Source organism: Oryctolagus cuniculus, chromosome 21 (genome assembly GCF_964237555.1).
Source record: "Oryctolagus cuniculus chromosome 21, mOryCun1.1, whole genome shotgun sequence".
In the NCBI taxonomy this organism is placed as follows: domain Eukaryota; kingdom Metazoa; phylum Chordata; class Mammalia; order Lagomorpha; family Leporidae; genus Oryctolagus; species Oryctolagus cuniculus.
The window spans coordinates 8,056,647-8,071,303 of NC_091452.1; the positions used below are offsets into that span (position 1 = coordinate 8,056,647).

The 14,657-nt window shown below is 47.5% G+C and overlaps 1 protein-coding gene across 14 annotated transcripts in view; it reads right to left on the reverse strand.

Annotated features, from left to right (window-relative positions):
• Positions 1 to 366: 366 nt before the first annotated feature.
• ANAPC7 (anaphase promoting complex subunit 7) overlaps positions 367 to 14,657 on the reverse strand; it is a 29,995-nt gene continuing 15,704 nt past the window's right edge. For 13 of the 14 annotated variants that reach the window (XM_070066178.1, XM_070066186.1, XM_008272209.4 and 10 more), the window contains 8 exons: positions 13,295 to 13,406; positions 12,202 to 12,355; positions 11,308 to 11,450; positions 9,383 to 9,500; positions 8,361 to 8,557; positions 4,552 to 4,776; positions 2,749 to 2,899; positions 367 to 1,152 (listed from right to left, as the gene is read on the reverse strand). In XM_070066178.1, the coding sequence (XP_069922279.1) occupies positions 963 to 1,152; positions 2,749 to 2,899; positions 4,552 to 4,776; positions 8,361 to 8,557; positions 9,383 to 9,500; positions 11,308 to 11,450; positions 12,202 to 12,355; positions 13,295 to 13,406 (1,290 nt within the window). In that variant the 3' untranslated portion in view covers positions 367 to 962. The remainder of the gene's footprint in view (positions 1,153 to 2,748; positions 2,900 to 4,551; positions 4,777 to 8,360; positions 8,558 to 9,382; positions 9,501 to 11,307; positions 11,451 to 12,201; positions 12,356 to 13,294; positions 13,407 to 14,657) is intronic. The other variant, XM_051826777.2, reaches the window with a different exon arrangement.

A 14,657-nucleotide genomic window follows, 5' to 3' on the forward strand; every position in this document is an offset into this window, starting at 1 on the left:
GGCAGCACAGCCTCGGCACCAGCGGGGAGCTGGGTGAACAGTCTCCCAGCACCCGAGTCCAGTGTGACACCGCAGGCTCCCCCGTGAGGATGCTGAGGCCAGACACGGACCTCAGGCTCCAAAGCGCCAGGCCAACTGTCTGAAGCCTGGCCAAAGCCTCCCAGGCCCCAGGGAGATTCACCAAGCGAGACTGCAAATGCATGGCCCAGTTCAGGGTGACCTGAGGTCTCTCCTGTTCCCAACAGCAGGGAAAGAGAGAGAGAGAGTCTATTTATGGCAAATAATTCTGGGGCTGAACCAATGCTTTCTGAATGAGACCAAAATAAGAGTCTATTAAAGGCTTCCATTCCGACCACCCCAACACACGACTGTACAAACCACTTTTATTAGGCAACTGCCGAGGCGCACCCCTGTCATGCTCTCACCATACCTGTTTCTCATGCCCAGGCTCAGAGGCAAGGTACCAGCTTAGCAAACAGGAAAACTGCTCTGCACAACAGCGACTGTCAGCTTAAGGCATTACTAACTTGCAGAAGGAAGCGGGTTACTGGGGAAGCTTGGACAGCCCAGGATGACTTTCTCGGAACAGGAGCCCTTGTGGCAAGGGCCAGGCTGTGTTGCCATCCTTGGGAGGCGGGTTACTCCTCCAAGCCCACTCACGTCAGACAAGCAGTCTACTCCTTGAGCTCTGGATGTGGTTAGTTATACCCGAAGCACTCCCTGCCCAGGAGCCCCGCAAGTGTGTGGGCGCCAGGGCTTCGCAGTCCTCCCTGCTGGAGACGGGAGGGTGGGCATCCTGGCAGGCTGGCCAGGCTCAGCGTTAGAATCAAGTCCCGACTAGAACTCAGGAGCAGGGGCAGGCCCCTCCTGGGAGCACTCGCTGCGTCACTGTCCCGAGAGCAGCTCCCACGGCGCCTGGGGTCCAGGGAAGCGCTCCGAGCAGGTGGCGCGCGGAGCTGCCCTCACTGCATGCCGAACCACTGCTCCTGGTCAGCCCACTGGGCCGCCTCACTGTCGCTGCCCTCCAGGTCCCCTTCTTCCCCACTCCCTTCCATGTCGTCCACATCCTCCTCCTGAGTGGCATCCGTGGGACTCTCCTCCTTCTCCATCTTCTGCATCCCCTCTAGAGACTTCTGGTCATTGGGGTCCAAACTAGGGGACAACAAAACAAAGGAGAGGCCTGAATCTCTGCCTTGCTTCTTGCTGGTGATCTGTCATGTCCCTGGCCCGGCAGTGAAATGACCACACAGTCAGAGAAACTGCTAACGCCTGGCCTCTCCAAACAACGCCAGCTTCCAAGGCTCATCGAGGAAGTCCACCACCAGACGTGAGAAGAGGCGTCTTTTCCTGATTTCTAGAATTCTCAAACTGAGTTTTTCTTCAGAAATTTTTTAAACCTTCTCATATTTATTACCCCTAGCACTCTGCTACAGGCAGCTACCAGATAACACAAATGAAAAAGTAGCAAGCAAACATCAACAGAAAAATTAAAATGTAATTTCTTGAAAGGAATTTAGGTTTTGAGCTATAGGGCTACAAAATAGTTACTTTTCTGTGAGCAGAACATGTAATTAAACCGTCAGCACTTCAGTAGGCAACACAAACATGCTATACCATGGAACACTGTCGATGCCTAGGTTAGACCCCAGGACCAAGGTTACCCCCGCTGGGCATTCAGACTGAGCTCCATGTGCCCAGCTCCCCAGTTCAGTGCCCCAGAGCATCACTGATCCGATTCCCAGGAAACCCGTCCTCCTGCCTTGGTGACAATCACCCAAGCCAGCGGACGTCCCATCCCTGGGAAATCGTCCAGTGGAGGCTTGGAATGTGACTTTTTCACTTGATTCCGGGCTTCCAAAAGGCAGTTAAAACCCATGTTGGAATCCTATTCATGCATAGTCAACACGGACTAAAACCTGTCGTGTCACCTCAGTCCTCAACGGCTGAGAACTGCTGCAGTTCCCGCCCTCTGACGCCCACCTGCCCTTCTACAGATGCTATGAAAGCACACAGCACACTGGCGTCATCGGTCTGCTCGGCTGAGACGAACACCGAGGACATGCGGCATCCCCAGGGGCCACTGAGATGCCAGGCACACGAGCGCCGTTCAACTGTGTGCTGAGCAAGTGAACGGATGTGACCAGAACCTTCCAGACACACAGACAACCCTCAAAGAAAGCACTTCTGTGTTAAGCAGTAGAATACCACTATTTATTTAGTATTCACTATGTACCAGGCACAGTGCTAAGAGCTTTACATGGAATATCACTTAATCCTCAACCACTGAATGTAGACAGGAAGTCTGTTAGTAGCTTGCCAGGATGACAGAGGTGAAGGCAGTACCCAAACTTCAGACCCATGTTTTTCACTACTACAGTAGAGAGAAACATGGGAAGGTACAGTATTGTGACTTGAAAAAGCAGAGTATAAAATATATACTAGGTGTAACTGTAAACATATGCATGTGTGTGGGTAAGGACAGGAAGATGATCTGTACAAATGAACATGGATGGCAAAGTGGTGTGGACTGGTTATGAGGGAGACAATTCTTTACTGTTACTATACTTGATGAAAAGATTTTTAAAAGTCATGAATTCACAAATGGCTCTGGGATTCACCATTACTGTTACGATTCTGCTTCCAACCATGAGCATGAAGTGTGTGTGTGTTTCAGAACTCCTGTAACCACAGTTCACGCCTCCTCTGCCCTCCTCATGGACCTTCCCCCACGGGAGGCTAAGTGCCTACCTTAGTGCTATACTATACTGGTCCATTGCCTCCTGATACTCATTGACAGCTACAAGGAAATCTCCTAGGATCCGATGCAGGACACAGTCACTCTGATTAGCCAGTGCGTTTCTGAGTAACGCAATTCCATCTTCATATTTCTGTTCTCTGCCTGCAAAGAGAAAGACCCTCATTGTCCTACTTCAACAATATTTTGAGAATATATTCCCAGTCCAACTCATATACACAAAACCACACAACCATCACAATCCAACAGTCTCTCTCAAGATGCCCTCAAGCCGGAGCCGCGGCTCACTAGGCTAATCCTCCGCCTTGCGGCACCAGCACACCGGGTTCTAGTCCCAGTCGGGGCGCCGGATTCTGTCCCGGTTGCCCCTCTTCCAGGCCAGCTCTCTGCTGTGGCCAGGGAGTGCAGTGGAGGATGGCCCAGGTGCTTGGGCCCTGCACCCCATGGGAGAGACCAGGATAAGTACATGGCTCCTGCCATCAGATCAGCGCGGTGCGCCAGCCGCAGCGCACTGGCCGCAGCGGCCATTGGAGGGTGAACCAATGGCAAAGAAGACCTTTCTCTCTGTCTCTCTCTCACTGTCCACTCTGCCTGTCCAAAAAAAAAAAAAAAAGATGCCCTCAAGAATGACGATGTGACACAAAGTGAGAGCAAGTGCATCTCAACTGCTATTTGTCAGGAAACCCACAAGTTTGAGTTCTAACTTAAAAATATATATATTTGAGGCCGGTGCTGTGGCGCAGCAGGTTAATGCCCTGACCTGCAGTACCGGCATCCCATATGGGCGCTGGTTCGAGACCTGGCTGCTCCACTTGTAATCCAGCTCTCTGCTATGGACTGGGAAAGCAGTACAAGATGGCCCAAGTCTTTGGGCCCCTGCACCCGCATGGGAGACCCAGAGAAAGCTCCTGGCTCCTGGCTTCGGATCAGCATGGCTCTAGTGTTGCAGCCAACTGGAGAGTGAACCAGTGGATGGAAGACCTCTCTCTCTGCCTCTCCTTCTCTCTCTGTATAACTCTGACTTTCCAATAAATAAATAAACATTTTAAAAAACATTTTATCTGAAAAGCAGTTAGAGAGAGGGAGAGACATTCCATCTGCTGGTTCACTCCCCAAATGGCTACAACAGCCAGGGCTGGGCCAGGCTGAAACTAGGACCCCAAAGTTTCATCTGGGTTTCCCGCAGGGGCTCAGGGGCTCAGGGGCTCAGGGACTTGGATCATCTTTTGTTGCTTTCCCAGGCACATTAGCAGGGAGCTGGATTGGAAGTGGAGCAGTTAAGAATCAAATCAGTGCCCATATGGGATGCTGGCATTGAAGGTGAAGGCCTAACCCATCACACAACGCCGGCCAGGAGTTCTGACTTTTTAAATGTACTCTTAAACCTTAATTAAAATAAAAAGCCTATTTGTATTTGATTTGCAAACTAGCCCAAATCCAAGATTTCATCATAAATTGAGATGGAAAATACCAAGACTAAAAAAACCATAGGACAATTCAGAGAACTCAAAAAAGTTCAGATTGGCTAAAACCAAAGTAGTTCAGGATTAGCACATACAAAAGAACAGAACAGGTACCAACCAATTTTAGCTGCCTTGAGCTAATCTAAGCAGGTCTAGGCCAGCTACATTTGGTTACACTAAATATAAACCCCTTCCAGCAGGCTGAGACCTGCTGCAAAGACACGTACTTGTCTGGTCGTCTAACCAGCTGTGAATGGGAGGTCCAACTGAGATTAAAAAAAAAAAAAAAAAAAAAAAAGAGGATGAACAGATCAGAAAATGGGATATACTTACTAAGCAGTTCTGCTTTTTTCACCACAGCCTTAATGTAATCTGGCCTTTGGGTCAGGGCTTTATCTAACAAGGTTTTGGCTTTCTCCTGTGTCACCGGGTCTTCAAGACAAACAGTGGCTAAAAGGGTAAGGGTCTGTGCATTTGCACCAAGAGTTTTGTAAACGTTGTTAGCCATTACCATTGCTTCACGAATACTGTTGGAGGCCAAGTAACACTCGATGAGACCTGAAAAAATAAAACACATCAAGTTCAACCACATTACCATTCTAAGCCACACTTCCACTCTGACATCCTCCAAATAACAAGCCTTCAGAGTGTCAGACAAAGGGAAAACTGGGGCACGCCAAGGGAAAACGCTTGACAGTGAGATCAGACGGAAGGTGTGTTGCTAGAATAGCCAAGAAGTGCTCTCCCCAGGGCACCAGCCGGATATGCAAACAGCAGCCTTGCAAAGGGGCCTTCAGTTAGTGATGGGGCATGTGGGCAACCCACCTGAACTCTTGAAGAACACAACATTAACATTAGTTTACGCAGGGCCAGACAACTAAAGTAGTGAGATGATGCTTCCAGCAAAACCCAAGCCTGGCTGCCTCATAAGCTGCTATTCTTCAGCTGTGTTCAGCTGCCGGAGGGCCCTGGAGTTAAGAGGCAGGCCCCTGCAGTTCTAAATGTGAATGTGTGGTTCTACAAACTGAAGGACCGGCTGTCAAGCCATCTAGGAGAAGGCAGATGCTTTCATTTGAAACCGACGGCCCTTCCCCAGATGGACCTGACATGGTAGCTCCCGCTGTTCTCACACTCACAGGGAGATGCCAAATGATGCCACTTCAAGCAGAGACAACTCAACCCTTCATGCCAAGAAGTTGAAAAGACGACAGGGAGAACTTTTTGACATAAAGCATTCAAGACTCATCAAAACAGAAAAACAGCTTAAACCCCAAACCCACACAATCCCTGGCAGATTTTCTGTGCATACTCCTCCACCCTAGCAGCACTTACAACATCCACGCACACTCTTCTACACACTATGGTTACTTAACCAAATGATCCACGAGTTAAGGACAACACATTACATTTCAAATACAGTATTTTCCAATTACTTACTTAGTTTTACTTCAGAAGGAAATGGAAAAGAATGCTCTTCACTAACCAGGGGTGTCTGCCAGCAAAGTAGGGGAGCCCAGTGGAGGTCACCAGAGGGCATAACCAGTTACCCTAATCCAAATATCCAAATGGCAGCTTGTGGGAAGGCAGCCTGTGAAGCCTTTGTGGCCTCTGGATAGGGAACATCCCCTATCCAAGCGCGGTGGTAAGAGGGGGTACTCATTCAACTATAACCCCAGCTCTGATGAAACAGGCAGGCTGGACTGAAACTAAAAAAGCACATGGCAGGCTAGGGCAGTTAAGGTTTTAGGATCAAGAATTTAATCTGTGGGAGCTGGCACTGTGACATAGTGGGTAAAGTCACTGCCTACAGTCCTGGCATCCCATATGGGTGCCGGTTTGTTACAGCTGCCCCAACTTCCCATCCAGCTCTCTGCTACGGCCTGGAAAAAGCAGAAGATGGACCAAGTCCTTGGGCCCCTGCACCCATGTAGGAGACCTGGAAGAAACTGCTGGCTCCTGGCTTCGGATTGGCCCAGCTCCAGCCATTGCAGCCATTTGGGGAGTGAACCAGCAGATGGAAGATGTCTGCCTCACTCACTCGCTCACTCTCTTACCTCTGTGTAACTCTGCCTTTCAAATAAATAAATAAATCTTTAAAAAAAATTAATGTGCAGGGCTGGTGCTGTGGCATAATGGCTAAAGCTGCCACCTGCAGTGCCAAAATCCCGTGTGGGTGCTGGTTCGAGTTCTGGATGCTCCACTTCAGGTCCAGCTCCCTGCTAACACACCTGGGAAAGCAGAAGATGGTCCTAGTACTTGGGGCCCTTCACCCACACAGGAGACCTGGAAGAAGCTCCTGGCTCCTACCTTTGGATTGGCCCAGCTCTGGCCATAGTGGCCATTTGAGGAGTGAACCAGCAGATGGAAGACCTACTTCCCTCTCTCCTTCTCCTTCTCTCTCTATAGCTCTGTCTTTCAAATAAATACATAAATCTTTTAAAAATAATGTAATCTGGGGACCAGCGCTGTGGCACAGTATGCTGAGCCTCCACCTGCAGTGCCAGCATCACATTTAGGCACTGGTTCAAGTCCTGGCTGCTCTACTTCTGATCCAGCTCTCTGCTGATAACCTGGGAAAGCAGTGGAAGATGGTTCAAGTGCTTGACCCCCTGCACCTACACCTGAGACCCGGAAGAAGCTCCTGGCGCCAGCTCAGCTCTGGTCGTTGTGGCAATTTGGGGAGTGAACCAATGGAGCTCTCTGTCTCTCCCTCTCTCTGCCCATAGCTCTGTCTCTCAAATAAATTTAAAAAAAACTTAAAAAAAAAAAAAAAAGAATTTAACCTGAAAACGCAGTGTTAGCTTGCTGGAGTTTCTACTTTTCCCCAACAAATCTACAACAGGCACAGCTCTTAAGCTACATAAACAGATTTGTTCTTTTCCCCCAACTTCCAAATTTACTTCTCAGATTGAACTCATCTTCCTGTTAAAGAGCAAAATCACTCCTCGACTCTTAGGTTTATTTTTGAATTCTTATAAAAATATGTTTTGGAGGAACTGCATCTTCTAAGATCTATTTTAAATGTCTGGGACTGGGGACTGAGTCACAAGTTGCTGAAGCTGGCACAGCTCCTTTGAACTCCTGGGGTCAGTTCACATGAACTTAAAACATTCTATAGCAAAACAAGGCTGGACCCCAATCATGCCCAATCTGCAGGTCACAACGAACACACTGGTTCCCACAGCCAACACTGTCACATGGATACAGGGACTTCTCCGGCACCAGGCAATGTCATAACGAGGGGATCTAACACAGTGCCTGGCACAATGAGATTCACATTAATGAGCAGGCCACACATGAACCAATAAAAAACTACCCCAAATACCCCCTCATCAAAACAACTTGAGAAAACAGAGCTGGCACTGTGGTACAGTGGGTTACACTGCCACCTGCAACACTGGCATCCCACAATGGAGTGACAGCCAGTGCCGCGGCTCACTAGGCTAATCCTCCGCCTGCGGCGCCAGCACCCCGGGTTCTAGTCCCGGTTGGGGTGCTGGTTCTGTCCCGGTTGCTCCTCTTCCAGTCCAGCTCTCTGCTGTGGCCCAGGAAGGCAGTGGAGGATGGCCCAAGTGCTTGGGCCCTGTACCCGCATGGGAGACCAGGAGTAAGCATCTGGCTCCTGGCTTTGGATCGGTGCAGCCATTTGGGGGATGAACCAACAGAAGGAAGACATTTCTCTCTTTCTCTCTCTCTCACTGTCTAACTCTGCCTGTTAAAAACAACAACAACAACAAAAAACATAATGGAGTGAAGTCCCAGTTATTCCACTTCCTGCTAATGCACGTGGGAAGGCAGAAGATGGTCCAAGAACCTAGACCCATGCTGGAGGTCAGGACAGAGTTCTTGGCTCCTGGCTTTGGCCCAGACCTGACTGTTGCAGCCATCCCAGCAGATGGAATGTCACTCTCTCTGTCTCACCCTGTCACTGTGCATTTCATCTTACACACTGATGCTTGTCTCCTAATGCTGTGCATTCCCACCTACACTGCTGTGACCTGGCACTGGGACTTTCAGAAGCGCTCCCAGATGAGCCTACGGGAAAAGAGTGTGGGAAAGTGATGGCCTACTGAATCCTTCCAGGTTGAGTGCTGCTGCCACACCTACAGAGTCACACTGTTTATCTACATTTGCTGTCTTACCTTCATAACAATCTAAGCGACAAGGTGCAAGCCGTATGGCCTCCCGAAAATGGATTATTGCTTCTTGGACTCTGCCCATGTTCCTCAGTGCGGCTCCCTTCAGGAGCAATGCTTGAACGCTGTTACTGTTCAGCTGAATAGCCTTGGCTCCTAAATACAGGGCCCGGGAATACCGTTTGCTATAGAAACTATGACACCTGGAGAAAAACAACCAGAAGTTATGAGAGGAAATGCTAAAAAAGTGTCATCCACATGTCAAAAAAAAAGGGCCCTATACGTGATCTTGATTACACACAACACTGAAAAAGAAATTATGAAAAAGAAAAAAAATAAATATTCCTTTGGGTGGGGGAGGGGGCATCTGTACCAGTTAAAGACGCCACCTGGGACACCTGCATCCCACATCAGAGTGCCTGGATTCAAGTCCCAGCTCCAGTCCTGATTCCAGCTTCCTGGTGATGCACACCCTGTGAGGAGCAGGCAGTGCTAACACAGGCGGAGCCCACCTCACATCTGGGGGGGCCTGATTTAATTTTCAGCCCCAGGCATGTGAGGACAGTGGCTCTACCTCTCTCTTTTTCTCTCTGTCTCTCAAATAAATAAAAGTATTTCTTTTCTGGGGGAGGAGGGGACTTGATTTCGAAGGGAAAAATTAAGGAATAGGACCTGGCATCTGGAAACAAACTATTAGCTGAGAAACAATGAGAGAATCTGTAAAGCCAGATTAGTAACAAAGGAGCATCTTCCAGGTCCTCTCCAACGGCTCAGCCTGAGGGAGGCCCAGCACTAAGCACAATGCATTCACCATCTCCATTCGTGCTTCCCCTCATGTGGGAGGTATCAGACCATTTTCCACCGGGGAAAATCTCAGAGGTGTCAACACTGTCCACAGGGGCAGAAAGCCAGGATCTGAAACCAGGTCTGCTTACTTTTTAAACATTTGCTTTCAACCTCTATTTTCTTTCAGAAACCACAATTTTCTAAGCCATCTACTGAGGGGAAAAGGAAATGTATAAACATACCCAGAGACCACCCAGGGTTCTGCATGCTGATCAGAAATATTGAAAAGGCGGCAGCCAAGGCTCTCCACATCCTCCAGTCGCCCTTCCCGTGCCAGGAGGTAGCCGTACACATCCATTCCTGGAAAGGCACGACACGGTGACAAGAGGCTCTCAGACACGGCAGCAGGAGCCCTTCACAAAGCAGCAGCACCCCAGACCCCAGCTGAGGCCCTAGCACTGCAGGAGCTGAGCCCTTCCAGCATTATCCCCTCCCATCAGCACTTCCAGTCTCTTATAAAATGACTGTTAAAACCAAAACCCATTCAACATAAATAAAGAAAAAAGCAAAGGAACAGAAGGACCTTCTGAGCAATCTGAAAGCCTGTTATTTTCAGAAACTGGCTGTCCCTACATCCTGTGGTGATATACAGCTATCCTAACTCAACTTAGAAGGCCCAAAAAAGGCATCAAGTAAGTTCTCACTGCCAAGAGCAAGTTCTCACTACCAAGAGCTCTAGCACTCAGGAGTACACACTTAGTATGCTGAAAAGCCAGTCAGTCTCGGAGAACGCTGGTATCTTCCAGATGAAGCCTGTACTTCCTCCTGGGATGCAGTTCATTAAAGATCACTGCCTTCCCTACCCCAGCATCCACCCCTGCTTTCCCACCCACGATCTGTACAAGAGGCACCACGCTCCTAATCACCTACTGCTTGCCACCATTCTCCTCCACGCCTTGCTACCCCTTCAGACTCCCATGAAAATTCCTCTCAAACCAAGATTACAGTAACACTCCTGCTGGCCCATGGACTCAGTCTGAGCTTCCAACTCAAAGCTGCCACACTACTTTTTCTGAAACACCATTTTGATTAGGGTCACCAGCCTGGAGAACGAGCACTGGGCAGGAGAGAGACCTTTTATGACCAGAGTCATCTTTCTATATCTGCTTCCTTGTTTGCCTACTCTATCACTGAACCCACAAGCTGGGGCAGGTGTTGGGGTACAGTGAACTGAAGCAGCTTGTGACATCTGCACCTCACATCAAAGTGCTGGTTCAAGTCCTGGCTGCTCCACTTCCAATCCAACTTCCTGCTAATGCATCTCAGGAGGCAGCAAATGATGGCTCAAGTGCTTGGGCCCCTGCAACCGACACTGGAGACCCAGAAAGAGTTCTGGGCTCCTGGTTTTGGCCTGGCCTCAGTCCTGGCCATTGTGGGCATTTAGTAAGTAAACCAGCAGACAGATCTCTCCCTCTCTCTCTGACTTTCAAGTAGATGGGGAAAAAAGAGAAGGAAAGAAATTACAAGGCTGTTTATTGTCACAGGGCTGTGTTTCTCTAATGTGCTTTCTTGTGCCTTTATAAACAGATGCCAGCCTATCTCATTTCCCACTATTCCTGAGCACTTGCGCTTTCCACCCCCTGCCAGTGACCCAGCAGTCTTCCTCTGGAAATCCCGGACCTTACCCTCAGCTATCACCTTTCAGATCAAAGGCTTTTCTACTTTTCCTAATTACTGCCTTTAGTCACTTTAGCCTTAACATCTGTTCATTTACTCACTCTTAATTATACTAAGAACACAGTAAAAGCAAATTCCCTAAAAGGATATTATGCCTCTGGGGATGGCATCCAAATTCTCAGTCAGGCACATCATAAATTTATAAATCATAAGGAGGGGCTATGACTTACCCCTCCTCAAAGGGAAAAAACCAAATAATGATCTGTGGGAAGATGACACTTCAATTCAAGCAAAAACAACTGTTCAAAATAGAATTACCTAAGTGTCAGAGACATGTGTCAGGATCTAAAAAAAGCATAAGGCTGCTTTAGTAAGTTTTCCAGAAAATTCCTCTGAAATATGTTATCAGGAGTTCACACTACAGTCCGTCCTTATCTCTTCTGATCTGCCCTTCTACAGCCACTTGTGCCCTGCCTGAAGGATTATTTACCTTTTATCAGATAAGGATCCAACATCTGTGCCTGCTCAAATTTAAGGACGGAGTTTTTATTGTCTCCAGCTCTGAAGTACAGATCTGCTAAGCTTCCCAGGAGGTCCACGTTATCTCGCAGTAAGGACTTCTTCTCTAGTGAACTTTAAAATATTAAACATTGAATCTTAAAAATCTATTATAAATCCTTTTGGTTGTGGAATCTGGAGGATGGGCATTTAAAAACTAACTTCTGTTGCATATGGATAAAATTTTTCATTATAAGAACCTTTGTAAATGAACTGCATACACTGTACTTTGTTATTCTGAGCTTACAATAAAAAAAAGTTACATAAGACATGACAGCAAATATACAGAATAAAACAGAACTTTCTCACTGCCGACAAAAGGCTTTCCGGGAGCAGATTTCCAGAGAATCACATACACAAAATGGTGTTAAATGCAAGGTATTTCACAAGTGACAGCTACTTTATTACTCAACTGGTACATAACACAAATGCCAGCCTCTTGTCCTGGGACTTTATCGTGTATACAGAAAATCCCGTCCTAAGGAGGCAGCCCAGGTCAAATGCTGCAGTTAACTATGCTTCTGAGGAATTCTCAGACTTCTTCCAGGTCCAAGCAAAACACAGCAAGGGAGCCTGCTGTACACGAGAAGTTCCTTTGCAGGCACAGAGCTGATCTCAGGCCTCGGTTCTCATTTTCACAGTTACCCCACTAAGGATGTTCCATGTGATACTATCCCATACATCGAGAGACAAGTACAGCCCAGAGACAACTGGCTGCAGCATCAAGTGATAAACAGCTCATTTTCCTATTTTGCTAATTTAGATATATTACACCTTCAGCAAGGAAAGGGCCTCAAAAGCACTGAATTAACTTTGTAGCTCTCACCAGATGGTATTGATTGCTCTTGAGTTGTCGCCGGTATGCACAAAAGCATAGGCTTTGATCCACACTGAGAGCCAGTCCAAGTTAGGTACCGTCTGGATTACGTTCATTGTCATTGATGCCACCTCTGCACCTTTTACAGAAAGGGACAGCAAGCCTAGAGCAGCAGGAAGTGGGAGACAAGACAGTGAGGCACAGTGTCCCTCTTCCATAATACGAACCCAACAGGCTACACTTTCCCTAAGGTACAAGGCACCCTTTTCTGTTCTAAGCAATGCATACGGCAGAAAGACCATAATTTTTTTTTTTTTTTTGACAGGCAGAGTGGACAGTGAGAGAGACAGAGAGAAAGGTCTTCCTTTGCTGTTGGTTCACCCTCCAATGGCCGCCGCAGCCGGCACACTGCGCTGATCCGATGGCAGGAGCCAGGTACTTCTCCTGGTCTCCCATGGGGTGCAGGGCCCAAGTACTTGGGCCATCCTCCACTGTACTCCCGGGCCACAGCAGAGAGCTGGCCTGGAAGAGGGGCAACCAGGACAGAATCCGGCGCCCCGACCAGGACTAGAACCCGGTGTGCCGGAGCCGCAAGGTGGAGGATTAGCCTAGTGAGCCACGGCGCCGGCCATAGAAAGACCATAATTTAACATTTCTTGAGTAAATATCCAACAACGAGAATCCTATTCAATCACTCTCTGGAGAGCTGGAGAGGACTTTTAAAAAACTAAAGCTATAGGAGCAAGTGCTTGGCACAGGGGTTAAAGAGCTGCCTTGGGTGTCCATATCCTGGACTTGAGTCCTGGCTCCACTCTGATTTCCGCTTTCTGCCTCTGCACAACATGGGAGACAGCAGCGGATGGTTCAAGTAGCTGGGTCCCCGCCTCCCCCGTGAGATGTGTGGATTGAGTTTCCAGCTCCCAGGCATTTTAGGGAGTGAACCAGTGGATGGCAGCTCGCTCTCTCTCAAATAAGGTAAACTTTTAAGAAACAAATCAAAATTAAAAAAATAAATAAAGCTATGTAACGATATGGCCAAGATGGAGAACTACTAGCCTGCACATCAGGCCCTCCATGAACGCAGGTAGAGAATGATCTATACCTAGAATGGCATCCAGGGCTAAAGGGCACTGCCGCAGCACCTCCTTATAGCTGGTGACTGAAGGGCGCTCCTGACCAGCCTTCTTGTACAAATTTGCCAGCATCATGTTTATCTGTATAAAAAAATAAAATAAAGGACAGCAAGTTACATGCATAGTGCCATGAAAAAGTCCTGTTTTTTACTACCAGATACTCTACTGTTTTTTTTACTGGACAACCTACCACAGCCTTCTACAAATAAACAAAGAACAAGCCCATTCATCAAAATGAAGAAGAAACTACTACACTTTCTTTTCCTAGGTACTCCCATCTCTAAGAGGAAAGTCTCATTACCCTCTCACTTACCTAACCAAGAGGCCCAGTATTACCCTGGCCAAAGATGCTGCCTCTGGAAACAAGAACTGCATTCATTTGAGGAATGTCCTAGAATTCTAGTTACCATGATTCTTTTTTGATCTTAAGATAGAGGATGAACTACCCCAAACTGCTAAATTCTGTACATTTTAAATTGAATTACTATTAAGGGATAAGAAAATGAGGACCTGTTAACATAGCTAGTTAAGAAGAATCAGACACATTCTCCCCAGAGGAAATGACAGATAGAGAGGTGTGATACTTGGCTTCTCCCTGACAATGAGACCAATGGCTGGACTCTACCCTAACACTTAAAGCTCTGACATGTGGGTACTATCTGACTCACCAAAGTAACACTATAAAAACCAGATTCAAACTGACCTCCAGAGGCGATCCATGATTAGATATATGATTTAAATCCAGAGTGCAGACATCTGTTTTTTGGCACAATTTAAGTAGATAACTTTGGGGCCAGCATTGTGGTGCAGCAGGTTCAACTACGACTTGTGAGGCTAGCAGCTCACACAGTCCAAGTGCTTGGGTCTCCACCCATGTGGGAGACCAGATGGAGCTCCTAGCTCCTGGCCTTGGCATGGCCCAGGTCTGACTGGCAGCCACTTGAGGAGTGAACCAGCAGATGGAAGATCAGTCTGTTTCTCTCTCATTCTTAGTCTTTTTCTCTGTCACTCTGCCTTTCAAATAAATACATACTTACAAAAATAGACAGATACATATTTAGTAAAACTATATCAATGCTAATTCTCTGTAAAAACCACAGCAGGAAGAATTTGAGGAAATCTCAAAGTTCCAAAGAATGTAGAAGTTACAGAGAAGGGATAAATGATCTCACTAGTGCAAAGAGAAGACAATGTTCCAATTTTAAATTAATAGATCTTAAATATAGAAAGTGTTTGGCAGATCATTAACTGAAGGAAGCAGTCAACATGAGGGCACAAAAGAAAAAAAAAGTCAACCGCAATCTCTTCAGTTATCTGTGGTTCTGCATGCCA